Raw genomic sequence first — 22878 nt, 5'->3', positions numbered from 1 at the left:
CCTGGGCCAGGAAGATCCTACATGCCACGTAGCAACTAAACTCGTGTGCCACAACTACTAAGCCCATGTGCCACAACTACTGAAGCCCATGTGCCTAGAGCCTGTGCTCTGCAACAAGAGTAGTCATTGCACTGAGAAACCCACACACCGCAAAGAAGAGTAGCCCCTGCTCACTGCAACTAGAGAAAGCCCGTGTGCAGCAACAAAGGCTCAATGCAGCCAATAAAAAAAACCAAAAAAAACCCCAAACAATAATAGGGTTATTATCTGAATATCTTTTTATATAAACATAGGGAATTTAAGAATTAAATTCTGTGACATTCAAGAAATTCACAAAACATTTTCACAGAAACAACTTTTAGCAGAAAGCAAGTGCTGCAATGTTTTATTAACTCTAGAGTATTACTCTTGTTAGTTCTAGCACTTCTGGTGGTGTAAATTAACAAATATTGCTGATGTTCAGGTTTTTCCTGCAAAAAGAATCAGCCATACCATAGATTGGGTGACTTTAATAAACAATAGAAATTTGCTTCTTGCAGTCCTGGAGGCTAGAAAGTTCAAGATTAAAAGGTGCCAGTTATAAGATAAATAAGTACTAGAGATTTAATGTACAATATCATTACTATAAGTAACACTAAAAAGCAATTCTATATTTAAAAATAAATATGAGGACTGTATTAAATAAATTGCACTCAGGGTGCCATTAAAAATGGACTTTGTTGACCTAAATAGACATTTCTCCAAAGAAGACATGCAGATGGCCAAGAGGCACATGAAAAGATGCTCAACATCGCGAATTATTAGAGAAATGCAAATGAAAACTACAATGAGATACCACCTCACACCAGTCAGAATGGCCATCATCAAAAAGTCTATAAACAATAAATTCTGGAGAAGATGTGGAGAAAAGGGAACCCTCCTACACTGTTGTGGGAATGCAAATTGGTACAGCCACTATGGAAAATAGTACGGAGGTTCCTTAAAAAACTAAAAATAGAACTACCATATGACTCAGCAATCTCGCTCCTGGTCATATATCCAGAGAAAACCATTGTTCAAAGGGATACATGCACCCCAATGTTCATTGCAGTGCTGTTTTACAGTAGCAAAGACGTGGAAGCAACCTAAATGTCCATGGACAGAGGAATGGAAAAAGAAGATGTGGTACATATATAAAATGGAATATTATTAAGCCATTAAAAATAATGAAATAATGTCACTTGCAGCAATATGGATGGACCTAGAAATTCTCATAATATGAAGTAAGTCAGACAAAGACAAATATCATGATATTGCTTATGTGTGGAATAGAAAAAATGATACAAATGAACTTATTTACAAAACAGAAGCAGACTCACAGACTTAGAAAACAAACTTATGGTTACCAAAGAGGAAAGGTTGGGAGGAGGGATAAGCTGGGAGTTTGGGATTGTGTCAATACATACTACTATATTTAAAATAGATAACCAACAAGGAGCTACTGTATAGCACAGGGAACTCTGCTTAATATTCTGTAATAACCTAAATGGGAAAAGAATTTGAAAAAGAATAGATATATGTATGTATATGTGTAACTGAATTACTTTGCTGTATACCTGAAACTAACACAATATTGTAAATCAACTATAGTCTAATATAAAATAAAATAAAAAAATTTAATGGATTTTTTTTTTCCCCACAGAGCTATATGTAGGTAGAACTCTAGATGGTGCTACTAAGCTGCAAATCAGAATTTCAGTCAGGAGAGCAAAGCTGCTGGTTCAGTAATTCTGAAAGAACAATTAGAATATGTATATTTAAAAAACAGGATAAAAGGAGAATTCAATTGCTATTTGTGATGGCACTCTAAAAAAACTCATGTGAAGTAGTATAAAATACTAGTGTTTTCAGGAGGCTCAAAATATTTTGCAAACCATAAGAAAATATGTAGTATCTATGATTTCAATAGTTCTTTCCCGAGTAATTTGGGAAGTATTTGTTAAGGATAAATTTGAAATGTTTAATTGTATGAACAAAATCACATTTATCACATAAATATATTTACATATTTACAGCTGTGAAGATTTGAAAGTAGAGGTTTTAAATATCAGCTGTGTATTTAAAATTTTACATATTTAGCTACGTAAATAATGAATATTCATTTTCTTTTTATGAAAATTCCATTTGAAAATGGAGTGCACTGAAATGTGTATCTCTTGGACAGGTTTTCTTGGAAAAAAAGTTTAGTTATTATAATGATATTCACATATGTTTCAGGTATATTTAATTTTCTTTATCACCTCTTCAGATCACAGCTGCATTCTTTTTTGTATCTTTCATATCTACCTTCACAGCACCTTGCAAGGTGTCCTGCATTGTAGCAAGTTTTCAGCACATGTTAATGGGCTCTTTATTTTGCTTTCATACAGAAAGAATTCCCTTTTTAATAGCTTACATATTAATTTTCAGAAATTTTGCTGTGAAGTATAACACAGAAAAAGAACACAGAAGACAAATGTATAGATAAACAAGTTGTCACACAATGAACAGCCAGGTAATTATCACCTAGTCCAGAAATAGGACACTGCCAGCATCCCAGAAAATAGTAACCTGGGCTTCTAATTCTATACTCTGCATCTAACAGTGTTTGAATATTACAGAAATGAAATTCTATAATATATATTATTTTGTGACTTTCATTTGTGAGACTCATCTATGTTTCTGCACGTACCTGAAGTTCTTTTACTTAAGGTGCTGTGGGATATTCTATTATGTGAAAATACCTCAAGGTATGGTATTTTGTGATAATACATTTTTTTCATTGTGTAAAAACTTTGCTGTCTTCACAATTATGAGGATTATTTCCTAAATTAACTTCTAAACATTTTATAATTTTTCCTTTTACATTAAGATCTATGATCCTTCTGCAGTAGAATGTCACACAGGGGTCAAATATCATTGTCTTTTTTTTTTTTTCATAGAGATAACCAATTCAGTCATTGGGCAAATCCGTACACTTAGCAAATTGCCTTTTAGGAGCCCAGCTCAAGAAATGTTGGGTTTATCAACCACCCTTACCCAGTGTGGGCCCTGGATTCCAATTTTTGACACTGTTGCCCTGATACTGTCAGGTGCCCTATTCAGCTTTAGCATCCTTTTTCAGAAATAACAGCCCCAAATGGCAGGCTAATTAACTTGTTGGGGTTTATATTCACCAAGATCTTGGCCCTGGAATTTTTATCTTGTTATCTCTATGACCTCTTCAACAGAATTTTTAACTATTTTACCTATCTTTCCTATTATAATTATCAGAAGAGTTAGTCTGCTAGAGACTGTCATAGAGAGTGAAGTAAGTCAGAAAGAGAAAAACAAATGTCATATATTAACACATATATGCGGAATATAGAAAAATGGTACAGATCAACTGGTTTGCAAGGCAGAAATCAAGACACAGATGTAGAGAACAAACATGGACACCAAGTGGGGGTGAGGAGGGAGATTGGGGTAGGATGAATTGGGAGATTGGGATTGCTGTATATACATTACTAATAAGAGAAAAAATATCAAATTGTACACTTTAAATATATGCAGTTTATTGTATGTCAATTATATCTCAATAAAAGTTCTTAAAAAAAAAAAAGAAGTATTAGTCTGAATTCCTTTGTCCATCCTTACAGGAAATATGAGACCCACATATTCTTAAAAAAAAAAATTATTGGAGTATAGTTGATTTACAATGTTGTTTCAAGTGTATAGCAAAGTGACTCAGTTATACATATACACATACATCTTAGATTCTTTTCCCATGTAGGTCATTACAGAGTATTGAGTAGAATTCCCTGTGCTATATAGTAGGTCCTTATTAGTTACCTATTTTGTATATAGTAGTGTGTATATGTCAGTCCCAATCTCCCAACTTATCCCTCATCCCCCTTCCCCCTGGTAACCATAAGTTTCTTTCTACATCTGTAATTCTATTTCTGTTTTATAAATAAGTTCATTTGTACCATTTTTTAAAGATTCCACATAAAAGTGATATCATATGATATTTGTCTTTCTCTTCTTACTTCACTCAGTATGACAATCTCTAGGTCCATCCATGTCACTGCAAATGGCATTATTTTGCTCTTTTTTAATGGCTGAGTAATATTCCATTGTATGTATGTACCACATCTTCTTTATCTATTCCTCTGTCAATGGACACTTAGGTTGCTTCCATGTCAGTCCGATATACTTAAAAAAAAATTAATCTTGATTTCACCACTCACTATCTGGGTGGCCTTTGACAAGTAACAAACTCCCTTGAAGTTCAATTTCCTAATTTGTAAAATGGGAGTGACCATATCTATGTCATAAAATTGTTGAAAAAGTTAATATGAAAGAGGTCTATAGAAATATTAGAAGATTCGATATAAGGCTAACAGTATAACTTCAATGAATGGCAGCTATTATTTCTGTTATATTAATGATGATAATAATTATTAAGATGATGTTGGTCTACCACATTGCCCTAATCTCCTAATCTAAAAGTGGTATAGGACTTCCCTGGTGGCACAGTGGCTAAGAAGCCACCTGCCAATGCAGGGGACATGGGTTCAATCCCTGGTCCAGGAAGATTCTACATGCTGCAGAGCAACTAAGCCTGTGCACCACAACTACTGAGCCTGTGCTCTAGAGCTTACATGATACAACTACTGAGCCCATGTGCTGCAACTACTAAAGCCCACACACCTAGAGCCCACGCTCCACAACAAGAGAAGCCACCATCCTGAGAAGCCCGTGTACTGCAACAAAGAGTAGCCCCCACTTGCCACAAATAGAGAAAGCCCACGTGCAGCAATGAAGACCCAACACAGCCGATAAATAAATAAATTCACAGCACCAAGAAACACACAATTTATAATAAATAAATATATAAATGTGGTATAAAGTTAATCTGACAACAATTATTTTAAGTGAATCAACATAGGCCTCTAGTAATGATTGCTTCCAATTTTTAGATTTGCCCAAGCCATACTTTTAATAATTTATCCTTGATTTTTTACCCAGAACTGTTGTTATATTCAGTGGCAAATGATTTTCAATAACAACTTTTCTCAGTTAAAAAATAAACTGTGTTATCTCCACTCTTGTATTCCTCTCATTTTATGATTCATCAAAATATCATAAACATTAGCTGTAACACTGCACAGTTTCATTTATAAGTACTCTTAGGATCTAGGAATGTAATTCATCTTACAAAAGACTGAAACTCATTGAACGGCAACTTGGTCTCACAATTTTTCATTGATGTTAGACTTCAGTTCACTATTTTACAAAAGCTGGCAAGGAATGTCAAGCTTCCTTCAACTTTCTTTAGTAGGAATATGGTATAAAATGAAGTTATAGTTTTAGCAACAAAAATTCCTGCTGCCATAGAACATTTAATTCTTATCCAAGCTTGTTAAGACACTGAGACTTCATAATTGAATTGAAACTGGGACATGCAGTCTATAGGAATGTTTTGGAACACGTGCATTCTAAAATGTACTCATTTAAAGAATAATGACTCAACAAGACCATTAACATAACACAACATATGTGATTTTCTTTTACAATTGACAGGACTTTTGTGGTTATGGGACCAAGGGGAGAAAAATGATGTAAGTACTAAAATTTTAGGCTTTGTTCAAGATGGAAGAAAGGCTTATACTGTTTCAGCAGCAACAATTTATCTGTGGAAAGTTGAAGAAACACATCATTCTATAGTTGCTACTTTTGACATTAGAAGCAAATTAAAAGAAAAAAAGAGATGCATATGAGATGATTGATATCTAATATAAATACATTACATATACATCAGCTTCAAACCTTTGTCTTGTTTTAAAAAGATAAACTGACAGTAAATGTCATATAACATCTGTATGAGTCATGGATCATATTTCTATTTGCTGTTTCAACAAATAAATTTCTGAATCTCAGTGAGTTTATTTCAAGTTTGTGCAAAGTCCAAAATGTGGTATGCTTGAAGGGTAGGTAGCATTTCTTATAGTAGTGATTACATCTGTTTTGGAGACTTGAATTTTTTTCTAGGAATTTTTTCACTAGGTATAAATTTAAAACTTTATTTGCCATAAAATAGTTACTCTGCAACCTGTTTTATTAGGCTAAGATAACCTTGATTACGAAACTTAACAATGATGTTAAAAGACGGTAAAATTATGTCATTCTCTTTCAGAAGCATAGATGCAAAAATCCTAAAAAAGGTAAGATATGAAACCCATGTATCATATTTTATTTGCAATCAAGTTGAGGTTATTCTAGAAATATAAGGTTGGTTTAACATTTAAATATAAATCAATGTAATTTACAATATTGATTAAGTAAAAGTAGAAAGATATGATTATCTCAAATGCAAAAAAAAGCATTTGGGCAAATTCAAAATTCATTTGTTGTAAAAATTAGCAAACTAAAAACAGAAGAAAACTTTTTTAATCTGATAAAACAGTAGCAAACATCCTATTTAATGGTGAAATACTGAAAGCTTTTTCCTGAAATTAGGAACAAGATAAGGATGCCAGATATCACCCATTCTATTCAACAGTGCACTAGAGTTCTATGTTGTAAGGCAAAAGTAATCAGTCAACCAAACAACCAAAAGAAAATAAAAATATAAGCAATGAAAAGGAAGTAATAATACTGTTTTTATTTACAGATGTAGGTGTATGCTAAAAATCCAAAATGATATGCAAATAGAAAGAATAAAATTAATAAATGAAATTTTCTCAATACAAGGTCAATATACAAAAGTCAATTATATTTTATATGCCAGCAATAAATATAACATGAAATTTAAAGAATAATACCACTTACACTAGGGTATAATAAATCAAATACATGAGACTGAACCTAGGAGAACATGTATAAGACTTCTATTTGGACACTTGTGAAACACTATTGAGCGAAATTAAGGAAAATCTAAATAAATGAAAGAATGTGCCAGGTTTATGGATTAGAAGCTTCAGTACAAGTCAATTCTTCCCCAACTGATCTATAGATTCAATGGTATAACAACAAAAATCAAGAGATTTCTTTTTAGAAATTAATCAGTCGATGTTAAAATGTATAAGTAAATGCAACAGACTAAAAATAGCCAAAACAATTTTGAAAAAGGAAAACAAATATGGGCTTATATACCTGATATTAAGCGTGAACAGAGAAAAATAGAGTGTTTTCTACAAGGATTAAATCACAACCCACTACATTCACTGACCTACTGCACTCTGAGAGGAAATTAAGAGGATAACAGGATGAGGCCCTCTGTGTTTTGGACAATCAGGCCTCTTAGATAGTTAGAGAAACATTTCCAGAAGAATTTTAATAACCCCAGATTCCTGCAACTTCCCATACATAGAAAAGCACAAAAATCACTGACCTGAGATATCTGTTCTTTGTGACTCCAGTAATCTTTTACCAAGATATATGCTTGATTGCATGTAATTCCTAGCCAAAAATCATATATAAACTGGTTTTTCCCCTACCTCTTTGGAGCAGTTTCCTCAGAGCTAACGGAGTGGATACCTTCAGGGTATAGTCCTCAGTAAGACCTTGAATACAACTTAAACTCAAAACTCTTATGTTGTATGTTTTTCTTTAAGTTGACACAAGACATTCTACAACTTCAATAATTAAGGCAGGACTTCCCTGGTGGTTAAGAGTCTGCCTGGCAATGCAGGGGACACAGGTTTGAGCCCTGGTCCAGGAAGACCCACATGCCGTGGAGAAACTAAGCCCATGTGCCACAACTACTGAGCCTGCATGCTGCAACTACTGAAGCTTGCTCACCTAAAACCCATGCTCCGAGAAGAGAAGCCATTGCACTAGAAACCCGTGCACCTAGTGCACCGCAATGAAGAGTAGCCCCCGCTCACGAAAGCTAGAGAAAGCCCGTGCACAGCAATGAAGACCCAACACAGCCAAAAAATAAATAAATAAAAAATAAATAATAAAAAATTAATAATTAAGGCAGTGTGATATGGCACAGTAATAAAAAAAATCAAAGAAACAATAAAAAATTCAGAAAGAGACCTGCATTTGATTTATACTTGATTTATAATAGAGGTGGGATTGCAGGTCAGTGGATAAAGAATTGCATGTACATGATTTCAATAAGATGTGAAGGGTCAATTAATAGTCATATGGAAAAAATGCATCTTACTCTTACTTCATAATATACACACAAATGAATGTAATGTGAATTGATGACCTAAGTGCAGATAGTAACACATTAAACTTTTTAGAAGAAAACACGCAAGCACATCTTTATAAAAGGCAAAGAATTCTTCAACAAACTACATACATATACACATAAAATACTAACCTTAAGGAAAAACTGACAAATTTAAAACTAAAATTAAGAAATTCTGTTTTTTAAAAGTCACCAATACCTAGTTCCACTTCCAGCAATGGTGAAATATCTTATATCAAGCCCTTCTAGAGTTAATAGTTATAAACTTTGGGAAAAATATAAAAACCCTATGAAGGCAATATAGAGTGACCAAAAGCTGACAAAAACTGTCTCAGAGTCAGTTCACGAAGGGAAGGGACTTTACTGGGTGAGGTTTACATACATATGGTTTCTTGCCAGAGGGCACTGGCCTGTCCAGGTGAGGTAGAGGAGTTAACAAGTTAAGCAGAAAGCCACAGTCTTACCGACTTTAGGAGTCAGAACACAAAGACTGGGGTTGTAGCATAGCCAAGAAGTGAAATCTGTGAAATAATGATCACAATGAGAATTCTCACTGGTAATTAGGGAAATGAAAGTATAAACCGCAGTGAAGTAGAATTTCATTATATTGAAATGATGGCAATATCAGTTATGTTAAAATTGATACTTTATGAAAAGTCTTCTGTCAGAAACTTCTACATGGTTACAGCTGGTTTCAGTTGAGGAGGAAGAAACCAGAATGATGGAATTGGTAAAACACAGAGTTAGGATTATCCCAATTTACCACAAAGCTGTTTCTTGGCTGTACCTGTTAAGGGACCAGTACAAGACTGGACTATTATTTTTTTCTAAATAGCCAAGTCAAGGAAGTTTGTCATCTCCTGGATGACTCCTATCTTGAAACCATGGAAATATGACAGTCATACGTCCAAACACTAGTTGGACAAGTTTCATCTTACTTGTTCTCTATATTTCACCCAGCCCATAAAAGCAAACCAACCAGCACTGGATGTGGACATAAACCTGTGAAACACTATCTTAAAGGCTACACTAGAAGGCCCTTATTCTTTGTCCACTATCATCGTTGTCCTCCTCCTCCTCATCCTCACTGCCATTGTCCCTGATACCACCACCACAATCAGAATATTATGTTCAGGTAAATGGGATTTTATTGGGGAAATTAAGTCTATAAAAGCTAACAGGTTGCTACAGAGTATCTTCTGGTTTTTTGTTAATTGGGTGCTTTTTTATAATTTACATTTTAATTTCTGGATTTATTATTTCTGTGATCTAAAGGCCCTCAACTCTCTGGGAAATTTTCAGAAATCTGGAAAAAAATAATCAGAGTTCAGCAAAATTTTGCTTACTTTTTGAAAATAATCACTCATAAGAATACTACAATTTTTGTTTTCTAATAGTGTTAACTAAAACCGTATTTTCTAATGTGAATTTTTTAGAAATAGTTTAAAAACCTGAGAATGCTATTATAGACTTCTGGAATAATGTGCTTTACAACACAGGTCCTAAATTAGCACTTGGCAAACTGCAGTGGGCCCACAAAAGTTAATAGATTTTTGAATGAGTTCCTTTCCACAGACTCTCTGCTTTCTTAGAATTCCAGAAGAAAGTTGGTGCCAGAGATCATTTGACTCATTTGATCATTAATTTCTTTGTTTCTTATTCACAATCCTCTCCATAATAATTTAAAGTCCTCTATGGGAAAAAAAAAAGGTTTATCTTTATAAGATTTGGGGAATTTTGCAGTGGAATCTTGTTTTAACACTCCTCACTATATTAACAGAACTCAGGTTCATCCAATTCAAATGGTTGGAAATGAAGTTTTAATAAATGAAAACTACAGTTTGTAATGCTTTTCAGTTTAGCTGCTAATGCAGTATTAGAATGTGTTTATAGAGAAGTCTAATCTAGGAAACGTACCTGGTATGGGCTGTGGGAGATGAATTATAGTGAGATTGATATTTTAAAATTGTGAATAATGTAGTTACCATCATTATTTAACATTATTGTAATTTGATTAAGGTGAATGGTTGGTTATGTCAGAAAAGCAATGAGCCCCTCCTTGGAAGTCGATTCAATCCAAAAATGAGTCAGGTATAGTTTAGTTAAGCATATGGAGTTGGTTAAATTCAGTGAAGATTAATTTTTAACCTATACTCTTTGTTAAATGAGGGACTCATCCAGAAGCTCAAATTCTTACCTTTAAAAAAATTCTGGCCTAAAATTTATTTGTTAGATGAGAGAGTAAATTGTTTCATTAATGGACTTTTTTGGATATTTAGAACATGTTTTTAACAATTTCAGCTATTATTAAAAACAGTAATCAATTTCTAGAGTCCATGCATCATATTTACTAGAGGAGAGATTGAATAAATCATAAACTCCTGTGATCTTTTAGATATGAAAAAATCTCCTCAGTTGTTTATGACAGGAAGAAATTCACAATGAAGGGGAAAAAGCAATACCAATGCTATACTCAGTAATATGTATTCTTTAGAACTTTCAAGAACATACAAAAGAGGCCTTCAAAGAAAAGCATTTTATAAACTGTAATATAGTGATTATTTGTATAGAAACCATCTCATCTACCTTCTCTACTATGTACATAATTTAAGCTACATAGTGTTTGAGTCCCTCAAACTAACATTCATGACTCAGAAAGACTAAGCTACCAGACTGTTATAACCAGCTAATCCAAAATAAATTTGAGACTGCACTATCACAGTAAAGTTTTCTACTCATTACAAGACACATATTATCAGATGTTTATAAGGTTATAAATATTGTTATTATTTACCTTAATTGTATACTCTTTTAAAAGCGTGATTTATCTAGTATAAGAAATACTGTGCATGAACAGCATTTTTACTCTGAGGGTGAAATTAAACAAATGAATTGCAGTATAAAAGCATACATAGAATGTGGAGAGTTTTTTTGAAGAGCTTTGACAATATTGGCTCAAGGAAGCGTTAATTAACAAATCATCAAAAGAGGTATAAGGAAGTAGGACCAGGAACTGAGAATAGAACGGAGAGGAAATAAGACTGGGTGGAGTTGCACAGGTGTGGCATAGGTAGTTATTATTCATTTTAAAACCATCTTCTCTACCTAAAAGTTAATTAGTCCTGGAGGGATTAGAAGAAAAAGGTTCTCCTGCTCATAGGAAATATCTAATTTGCCAAATATAACCACTGATGACAAAATCTTCTGTTTTGTAAGTTTTGTTTAGGATAATGCAGAATACAAAGAGATTGAAGAAATAGTTGAGGCTATTTTGAAACTTGAAATCAGATGTGTGTGTGTGTGTGTGTGTGTGTGTTACAGCTCTTTGTCCAAATGGACTATCTCATGATATCATGTCTTCAAGATATGAAAAATAACCAATGTTCAAACCTTATGTAAATTAGACTAAGGGTTGGCCATATGACCTAACTGTAACCCTAGACCACTCTCTCTATATGATGTCAAATCACAATATTTTCTGATTGTTTTGCATCTAATTGAATGGTTTTGATGATGAAACTTACCTATCTGTTAAATTATGTTATACAAATAATCCATGTTTATTGTAGAAACATTTAGAAAGTATAGTTAAAGAAAAAGTAAACAAAAAGAAAAAAGTCTGCCCATAATCTTATAACATGGGAAAGTTGCAGTTGACATCATGATGTTTCCTTACACATTTAATTAAACGTATAAATGATGTTATGTATTTGTGTTTATAAATTTATATGTGTCCATGTACATAATGTGGCTATAGTTTGCAAAGATATGATCAGATCACATGTAATGTTTTATAACTTGCTTTAGATAAATAAAAAAGCAAATAAATTTCTCCTCATCAACATAACACAAACCATGCTATTTTGCTCACTCTTGCATCCCTAGCAGCTAACCTAGTACTCCAAGATGATTTGTTAAATGGTCAATCCTCTCTGATACATTTGAGGCTTCCATGTTTTAAGCTAATATGAAGACCTAATACATAAATTATAAATTGTGTTGTATGAGTTGGAGAGACAGGGAGATTCAGAATATTTATCATCTGATTTGAGCCACTTTCCTCCTTTCATAGGTACGACATATCTTCCCAGAGAAGATCTTTGCCACTATGGATGACAATCCTTATTTTTCTTGGAGCGATGGCAATCTTGGGGGTAACTATTGGTCTACTTCTCCATTTTCTGGCAGTTGGTCAGTATTGACTCTTCAGTTTTCACCCTTCCTATTAAATCTCTTTTAACTCTTAGAAATTGACAAGAAACAACAGGAATATTAAATTTCTTTATGGAAACTTTCTCATCTACTTACTATTTTATTTCAATATAATAACTTTATATTATTTGACACCAAAGTTTATAATTTTTTGGAATCAGATGTCTCTTTGATCCAGTCTATAAGTTATATCAACAGCTATGGGAGTGTGGGCAAGATTCAAATGTTTAATACTTTGATGCCAATATTCATTGTCAATAAAGGTGCTTATATAGTAGGTTTGTAATTAAGTTGTACATCTTTTAGTAAATATACCTCAAACTTTGGAGATCCCTACTCTTCTTGGCTCCTTTCTTTCTTTCCCTTTCTTTCTTTCTTTCTTTCTTTCTTTCTTTCTTTCTTTCTTTCTTTCTTTCTTTCTTTCTTTCTCTCTCTCTTTCTTTCTTTTTCTTCCTTCCTTCCTTCTTTCTTTCTTCCTTTCTTTAAATAAATTTATTTATTTATTTATTGCCTGTGTTGGGTCTTCATTGCTGCATGTGGACTTTCTCTAGTTGCAGTGAGTGGGGGCTACTCTTCATTGTGATGTGCGGACTTTTCATTGCGGTGGCTTCTCTTGTTGCAGAGCATGGGCTCTAGGCATGTGGGATTCAGTAGTTGTGGTGCATGGGCTCAGTAGTTGTGACGCACAGGCTTAGTTGCTCTGCAGCATGTGGGATCTTCCCAGCCCAGGGATCGAACCCATGTCCCCTGCATTGGCAGGCAGATTCTTAACCACTGTGCCACCAGGGAAGTCCCTTTGGCTCATCTCTGATATTGGTTTTTAAGATATAATCAATAAGCCGCAATGGATAATCCACTATTGACTCTTCTAACAGTGGATAGTCAAGAGTGGTTACATGGCTGAATGCTCATACTAACTTGATCTAATTTTTAATAACTTTTATTAACCCTACATTCAGAGAGCTTGTTTTGCTGGTTTATTTTTACCTTTGAGGAAAGTAAACCCTTAAATCTGTCTAACCATTTAATTCTTTTAAAGAAATTTGATATCCATTATTCCACTTGATTCTCATACTAATCCTTTGATCCTGGGAGGGCAGGTTTTACTATCCCTATTCTCACATGCAAGAAACTGAGGCTCAGTAAAGTCAAATGACTTCCTAGATATCACAGGCTTTTAAGTGACATAGCTGAGCACAAACCCACATCTTAATACTTGAAGTGTATTATTCTATTGACTTTATCATGATTTTTCTGTTTTATTCATCTGAAATACATCACCCCATACTATAATGCAGTGTGGATATCTTTTGCTTGATTCAATGAAAATTACATTTCTCTTTCAACCTAGCCTCATCTCCTTTGTTTCTCCCCAAACATCTTAATTTCAAATTTCAAAACCTGTCCTTCAGAAGTGTAGTGGATGCTCATAGTCTCTTGCCTGCCATGTCTATCCACAAGCTCTCCACAGTCTGAATATTTCTATCATCTTCTTGGCTATACTCATTAAAAAATAGTTTTATTCACATAATTTCCTTATGGATAGTGCTCTGAGTTTTCCAAATCAAGACCCTGAGAAGAAGCACTGTCAGTATGTTAGTGGGGACCCGTAGCTTAATTAACTATCCTTCCAAAATATAGTTTGCATGTTAACAGTTCCCTTCTTCTGGAGAAACAATGACTTAGTGGAAAGTAGTGATACAAAAGGGAGAACTACAGGCATCCTGACTTGAGCAGGAAGTGTGTGGGATGAGAATTTGCTCTTGAATTTCTCTACATGATCAACTATCTACCATTTCAGATACAAGGCTAGACGAGCTTGTGTTACTTGAAGTTATATTAGTTGAACTGGGCTTCTTGAAGTAAAAATAGGCACTCAAACTCTGTTGTAAATGTTGTTTGAAGTCATTTTGGGAGATAGGTTTACTCTAGGATTCTGGCTTAGCAGCTAATTCAATCTTTGTTAATATCAAGGGTAATTAGAGTTGGATGAGAGGTAGGGGAATCTCTCATGCAAGTGGTAGTAAATTAATTTCCCTGTCTGAGTATATCCATTGCATGTTAATTTTGAGATAAAGATATGGAGGTACTTGAGGCCCCTTCCTATTTTACAATTTTTTAATATTTCTTATTTTTTAGGACTTTCATTGAGATATAATTGACAATAAACTGCATATATTTAAAGTGTAAAATTTGATATTTTTTTCCTTATTAGTAATGTGTATATGGCAATCCCAATCTCCTAATTCATCCCACCACAACCGCCCCCCACCAAGTATTTCTTTATTTCACAGGAAAGACTTACTATTACCAAGGTGATTTTCATATTCCTGGAGTCACATACAATGATAATTGTGAAAAAGTGGTGTCACAAGCCAGCACAGACCTGAGCAAAGATATGGAGATTAAGGTAAGTCAGAGATTTATCTTACTAATTTTATCATAAATTTGATTGAAACACATGGTGGCTTTTTTGTTTTTTTCTCTTGACAGATGTCTAATGCATTTCAAACTCTAGCGTATACAAAGAATATATCAACTCTCAAGACATCAAACTTCTGTAAGTACGAATTCATTCAAGATCTTATGGAACAAGAAGGAGGTAATACGTCACATCAGCCCCAGTTTTAAATAACAACAGCAAGAAACAGAAAGAGAAATAGAGGAAGAAAGAGAGAAGGAATGAAGGGAGGAAAGAAGGGAAGAAGGAAGGAAGGGAGGAAGGGAGGAAGGAGGGAAGGAATAAAGAGGGCCCCATAAATTTAAGGATCACTGTATTTAACAAATTTCTATTCAGGGTAGGAAGCGTTCCGTACAAATCTTTAATCTCTGTACTTGAAGGGGAATTGTAAGGTTGTTGGTGGCAGTCAGTCCTAACTGATTTCTATGATAAAAAATAATTGTAACTCAATGCAAAACAAGGAGTCCAATCTGATTGTTTTGCTACCCCTATACTAGCCACCTCTTCTCCCATCTATACTCGTCTGGCCATATCTTTCCTAAAATACTCCTCTTCTGGTCTTTTTAACAATTATCTTCACTGTAAAGACTGTGGAGAAAAGTGAATCTTTTAAGATAACATTTGTCTAAATATGTATTGTAAGTGTGCTTGATGGTGGTGACAGTGGTGAGGGATGCAGGGAGGCAGATATCTCAGAGCGTAGAGGATAAGTGATAAAAGGAGAGAGCACCTGTAATTTGGTAACTGTCAATATCTATTCCAGGGAAGTCTGAACTCTCCAAACAAAACAAAACAAAAAATTCAGGTAGCCAACCAATCTACCTACCTACAGACAATATCTTTTGAATGCTTCCTGGCCCTGCATTTAAGTTCTTATTTATCTCTTTCTCTAAAATTAAGTTGTTAGAAAATATCTATACAAGAACACTATTTTTTAACTGTATTATTATAAAGTCTCAAGCCAATTATTTGTTGGCCAGTACTCAGTTTCTCATATGTATGCGAAATATTCTGATTTCTGGTTTGTGGTTCATATCCTCTTTCACGAACAATGCCTCTTACTTAACCAGTTAAATTTTTAGGGACCATTGCACTTTATTTATACTGGGACAATATCTGTGTATTGTTTTTTAATATGTATGTGAAGGCAATATAATAATTAAAATGTGGGAAATCCAGTGTGTTCATAAAACATCTAAAAATTCAAGAAGCAGCATGCTAGAACATTTCTGTTGTTTCTAGTCCTCATCCCAATGGTTCAAGTGTCCAGTTACAGTTGACATTCAAGTTTCCTCCAGCACAAAAGAATAGCATGGGGATTAAAATCGAGGCTATCTTACATCAGATGTTGAAGGACAACATGGAATCCTGGAATGCAGTTCCCACTTCCATCAAACTTATAGGTATTTCACTTATTTTCTACTACTTGAGTACCTAAACTATTAAAAAAAAGTACTGGAAAAAAAAATGAACCAAGAGTTTCAGTAATTTGCTTAGGAAAAAATAGTTTTCCCAACGGTGGCCTTCCTACCATTGGGTTGGTAGTGGAAAGGGCAGTACTACAGAATCTTTGTCTGAAAAGTCATAGAAGTAAGTGTTAAGCTACAGGTATGCTTGTGAGTTTGGAAGGGTTGGTTATAATGGATGGAAAGGGGGTGAAAATTAATAACTGAAGCATTATTCCTCCATACTTCTACTTTTATCAGGATCTCGTTATAGGAAACAGACAGGGTTTTCTTGATCATTAAGTGTGAAGACTGCAGGAGTAAGTGTGAGTTGAGGACAGGGAGTTCTCATTGCTTCATGTGGAAGAATGGAAGTAATACTATTAAAGGTAAAATTTGTCTGAAATAATTCCCTAGAAAACAAAGGAAGAAAATGATATTTTGCCCCAGTACAGAAAGTAAAGTTTGTAAATATTTGAGGGTACTACAAAGGTCTTTACTCTCTAAATTGCCTTGTTAAAAGGTCTATTAGGTGATAAGCTTGTGTTTCCAGAGCCCAGTTTTGTGGTTCTTTCAGACTAACAGTTGACCCTAGTGTCCTTGAAGGCTATAATGGCTGCCAGCTGCCAGTTATAGCTCCTTTATCTCAGAATACAGTCCCTGTCACCAATGGGCCACTCATGAGAAGTAAATTTGAGGTAGAGCTTCTGAAAGCAGCAATATAATTCCCTTGTGAGTAGTCATTGGGAAAGAAGGCTGTAGCAGTCATTGCACCTCTATATCCCAGGGATTTAGAGTTAGCACTTTCTGATGTGTCTTTTTTTAGTTCTCTCTTTTCTTTTTCTCTAAGGTCTCTTCCCAATAGAAAAGAGACTTGAATTTAAGTTAAATTCTCAAAATTTCATAATTCAGTTTTAGTAGTGAGATGACTACTAAAGAGCAAGATAGGTCCAATGAAATGGAATTTTAATTGGATTCTTTTCTTTGAAATATAGATAACTGTATTTCAGAATAATGAGAATTATCATAGGGGAAAAATCCAAAGTTTATGCCCAGTGCCCCTTTTAGTAAGAGTGTCAGCTTCTTACTTCACTAAATATTTTACTTCAACTATCATAGAACTGAGAGCTTTGCTCTTTTATTTCCTTTTCCCTTTTCCTATATTACCTGGTAGAGATGTGGAGAGATGGCCAAAACATAACAAGTAAGAGTGAGAGGGGTTGGTAAACAATACATTAACTAGTCTGAATAGTTAAATGTTGGGAGTAATTGGGTTAGGACAATTTAGTCCTCGGGTTGAAGAGAATTGCTTGGTGATATTTTATCAACTTTATGTTTTTATGTTTTAATTTCAGAAATCAGCAAGGCTAATGCTGAAATGCTTACCAACAACTGTAAGTTTAGAAGCTTTATTATAAATTTAACATATTCACAAAAAGTTCCTCATCATTTTGCTAAAAGGTATCTAGAAACACCTCATGTTGGAAATCTATAGTAGTTTTTCAAAATTATTGGATATACCACATATTTATCTGGCATTTCTTTTTGAAAAACACTGACCATTTATAATGGATTGTCCAAAAGTTTTCCAAAGGATGGAATCATGAAATACATCATGTCTGAATTAGTTTTTAAAAAAGTGAAGGAAAACAGGACAACTTAGGATAATAAGAAAATGCAAAACTAGGCTATATCAAATATATTTATTACAAGGTGAATAATAGTTCTGTATCTTTTAAGCTAATTCTCTTTAGAGTATCATGTGGCCTACAACATGATACATCCATGTATTCATTCCTTCAGTAGATATTTTTGGACTATCTGTTGCCTACATGGGGCTTTACAGACAGCATTGCATATGCTATGCAAGATATAGACATTAATGAAGCAAAGTCTCCACCTTCAAGAATTACGTGATCTACTTGGGGAGACTAGAATTATAACAGATAGATACAACAAATGTCAAGAGTTGAAAGATGCCTGAACTGGAAAAGAGGAAAAGTAAAAGTCACCCAAACAAGGATGGAGTGGGCTACTGTGATAAGAGTACATTCCAGGAAAGAAACAATATTGGTTAGGAGATGCTGGACAATCATCGGAGGGTTTCAGGTAATGTAAAACGTATTTCTTATAAAGTATAATCAAGATACCTGCTCTTGTATAAATAAATCCCTTTTTCAAGTTGTGGGAGATGACTGCTCAATAGTATCACAGCAGGCAACAGAATTGTGAATGGGAAAAATGCCCTGGCAGGGATCTGGCCATGGCAGGCAAGCATGCAGTGGAAAGGCCAACACCACTGTGGTGCCTCTCTGATCAGCAGCAGGTGGCTTCTATCTGCAGCTCACTGCTTTGCTAAGTAAGTTCGAAAGTCTGACTAAATGCAGGATTCTGGATGCAGGCCTATTTGGGAGGTCTGTGGGGATTAACCTAAATGTGTGAAGTTCACCAAGACCATGTGAAATTTACAACCACTTGCATAATTGAAGGGCAGCAAAGACATTTAATATTGGGCAACTAAGAGAAAAGTGAATGGAAGCAATTAACATTTTCCAAATAGGGGCTTTGGCCTGATGTTAAGTGCTTTTCTTAAATTATTTTGTTTAATCATAATGATAATTCGATATGAAAGGTATACTTTAACCTATTTAAAGATGAGAAAACTAGGGTTTAGAAATGTAATGTAACTTGACCAAGATCTTACAACTCTTAAATAACAGAAACTGGGTGTTACCTTAGGTATGTCTGACTCCAGTTACAAGGTCTTGTCCTCTGGGGGTTTACAATCTAGTTGAAGAAATTTAAGTGTGATGTATTAAAGGTATAAAGCAGCACTGTGTAGTAAGTGTCACACGTACAACATGGATAGTATGTGCTATGGAAACTTGATGAAGAAAGAGAACATAATCTAGCCAAAGTATGCAGCTGTAAGATTTGATCTAGACTCTAAAGATATAAGATTTGATTGATTGGGGTAGGTATATCAGAAAGAATAATATGCATTTCAAGTTGGAAAAATAGCCTTATTCAAATGTATTGAGACGGAGCAACACAAGTTGTATTCTGTGGACGGCAAACAAAAAGAACTATTTGAAGTAGATAAGATTTGTAAAAGGAAACACTAGAAAATATGCTTAGAAAATGTAGTTTTATTCATTGGGCACACCTCTAAATGACAAGACGCTTACTTACTGAAGAAGCACAGCTATTGAGTGTGTAGTCACTGGAGATTTCAGAATGGGAGAAGGATTGACGAGGGTCACAGTTACATGAAGTTCTTTAAACCTTAAAAAAAAAAAGTCTCCTGACATTTTGAGGAAGGTGACAATAGTTAAATAGGATGTTAGGGCCTGAAATGAGAAAGAACCTCAGGGGAACTGGAAAAACTGGTCAGAAGATCTAAATTAGAAGCCAAGATGCATTGACTTGATAAATATAATGGGGTGATTGGATGAGAACAAATTGTAATTTTTTATGTATGCAGACGGCCACCCAGAGCCTACCGCAGTCTCTTAGAGCCCAGGGTATATGGCAGTACGAGTGATTCTGGACCCCATTCATTGAGGCTGCTCGTATGATTTCTACCCGACTTAAATGCGTAGAAACCAGACAGGGCGGAAGTACAGGAGGCATCAGTGACTCTAGTTAGGAGGATTTGTAGAAGGCTGACAGCTCTAATAGGTTCCTTAGCACTATTTTTACGTGTTTGCAACATTTATGACATCCCCACATCAAAGACATTTTTTAAATAAGAATTTAAGTGCTTTATAGTGTTGTTTGGGAAACTCATACCTTAAAGTTATAACCACTGTGAATACCGTTTTGGCTGCCAAACTGAGTGTATTTTAATTTAATTGTGTCCTCCAGAAAAAATAATTCAGAAGATTGGGCGGTCAACTTTGGAACTGTAGTAAATAAACCGTATATGACACGAAAGTCCAAAACATTATTTTTCATGAAAATTATAGGCGGGCCAGGGTTCATGATGATATCGCCCTTGTGCAGCTTGCTGAAGAAGTCTCTTTTACAAAGTATGTTCGTAGGATTTGCCTTCCTGAAGCCAAAATGAAGCTCCCAGAAAATGACAGTGTTATAGTTACAGGATGGGGAACACTTTATATGAATGCTAAGTTTTTCTGTAAATATGTAATAGCTTCATAGGAATAATTATTTAATCAATCAATCAATCCATCAATCACTTTTTCACACAATTAACCAGTCCATTAACATACTGAAATGGAAACAAAGTGATGGGACCAAAAGCATGGCATTGTCTTCAATTTCTGAAATATCTCTGGGAATAAGAATTGGAAAATTTGGAATTTATGTGCAAGGCAGCCAGATATAATAAACATTACAAAGAAACCAGTCTGGCCTTGGACTGGTCTGGCTCTTGGTGACCGAAAGAATCTGCTTTGTTCCATAGATGTTCTTTGTCTCAACAAACAAGGTTAAGATCTCCATGATACACAGAATTTATTGCCCTTAGGTCCTCTTCCAGTGATACTTCAGCAGGCCTTTTTGAAGATTATTGGTAACAGAGTTTGCAATGCTTCGCATGCATTATCTGGCTTGGTGTCTGATACAATGCTGTGTGCTGGATTTATGTCAGGAGAAGCTGATGCCTGTCAGGTACTTCTAGATACATCATCAAATCATTTTTTCCCAACTACTAATCCAATGGAAGTTACAGTTTTTTTGACTTAATGATTTTCACAGAGTAGCTTCTTATTTCAATGCACATAACAAATATGTATTAATCTCATTTATGTACCAGACCCCAGCTCAGAAGCTGGAGATGCAGTGGTGAACACAATCCCTGCTCTCATGGAATTTTCAGTCTAGGAATCCATAGTTACAAGGTAATAAAATAAATGTGTCCCTATTTTCTGGGCAACCTGCAGACCTAGAATGCTGCCTCTTCCTTATCCAGAGATGTAGCAGGAGGTTTTACATGTGCACGTGTCATCCATTCCTCATCATGGAGCCTCTGAGTCACTTTCTCCATAGTTAAGGTTGGACTCATTACAAAGTCAACTGAGTCTTCCCTATCCAATCCAATCCAATCCAGCTGTAGTCAATATATTCTGGTTTGTAGTTACCCTGGGTTTTGAAGAAACTCAAGAGTCCCACAGTTCTAAGCCCAAAGAGGTGGATTGTCTTCACTGCCTAAGGGCTATTGACAACTCCAGAGGCGAGATAGAAAGAAATGTTTCAGGACAAGAAACATTTTTTTTTCTCTTTTTCATCTAGAATGATTCTGGTGGACCACTAGCTTACCCCAACTCTAGGAATATCTGGCATCTTGTTGGAATAGTAAGCTGGGGTGAAGGATGCCGTGAAAAGAATAAACCACGTGTCTATACTCGAGTGACTGCTTATCGTGACTGGATTACCTCCAAGACTGGACTCTGAAAGAGAAGTAGCTTTGGAATGGAACAACAACAAAAAAATCTATAGAGTATTCTTATCCATTGCTTCAAAATTTTTTCATTTGATTGTTGGTATACCAATCATTTTCTTAGGTACAAATGCATAATTGTCTTGATTAATGTTTTATTTTATGTAAATACTATCCATTCATTTATATATCTGTTTAACTAATATAGGAAACAGGAAGAAAAAAAAGAAAGGCCAAAATATTTTTATTAATAGCCTAGTTCTGATTTATCTTACATTATATTCAGAATAACCTTAATTTATTTTTTTCACAATTTAACAAAATACACATTTTGTTAGTAGGAGAACATATTTGCTGGATCTACAAAATTACTTTTGATTCTATAAATTATACATGCATTTTGTTAAACTGGAATACGTAAGACAAATAATGTACATTCATATTTTATTTATATTTGAGGTAGTTTTTGTTTCCTGTAAAATCATATAGTCTTGGAGTAGAGAGGGGGTATCAGAGGTTCAGCTAGACCAAGTCTCTCAATTTACAGAGTGACGAACACTAAGAGGAACAATTATTTGTTTAAAGTCATTCTTCAGCCTCTCTGATAGATTGTAACCCTCACAGGAGTTTTCCCTCATAGAATTTAAATCCAAATTAGTCAGGAATTTTAAAATGATCTTTAAGTTGCAATTAGTTATATAATATTTTCTTCACTTCCTTCTTTTGTCATGTTTGCATTTTCTTGTAGCAAAAATAATGTGAGGTTCTCGAGGGGAGTGGACTGTGTGGCACCTATTACAGTAGCTGTCCTGACAGTGCATGTGCAATTGTACGGAGGGCTGACTTTGTATCTCTGCAAATAATTCACCTTTTGTAATTTCCTAAAAGTAAAAAAAAAGTGGCTTAAAATTTCAAAAACAGCTAAAATGAACTAAAACTTCTCTTCCTTCAATTGTTTGTGACATTATTTTTGTTTTTCTTTATTATTATGACTCAAATGACATGCATAATGATGTGAAGCCAATCCATAATCAGGTGTGACAAGATGGTGCTTTTTTCCTCCCCACTCCTTTCTCAGGTAGCCCACACATATTTATTGAACACCCAGTGTGTTCCAGGAATTGTCAGGTATGGACACAGTATCAACTTTCAA

General features: G+C 34.6%; 1 protein-coding gene across 1 annotated transcript; it reads left to right on the top strand.

The window, feature by feature from the left end:
• Nucleotides 1-1257: 1257 nt before the first annotated feature.
• Nucleotides 1258-21739, top strand: TMPRSS11B (transmembrane serine protease 11B). Its single transcript, XM_057726915.1, is given in 12 exon segments — nt 1258-1262; nt 12279-12397; nt 14713-14828; nt 14912-14924; nt 14927-14978; nt 16122-16282; nt 17680-17722; nt 18507-18683; nt 20192-20259; nt 20262-20462; nt 20814-20956; nt 21578-21739. Coding segments are annotated over 12 exon segments (1260 nt in total).
• Nucleotides 21740-22878: the final 1139 nt, after the last annotated feature.

This window comes from Hippopotamus amphibius, chromosome 3 (assembly GCF_030028045.1).
Source record: "Hippopotamus amphibius kiboko isolate mHipAmp2 chromosome 3, mHipAmp2.hap2, whole genome shotgun sequence".
Lineage (NCBI taxonomy): Eukaryota > Metazoa > Chordata > Mammalia > Artiodactyla > Hippopotamidae > Hippopotamus > Hippopotamus amphibius.
Note: the sequence above shows the minus strand (reverse complement) of the source record. Positions and strands in the feature narration are given on the sequence as shown.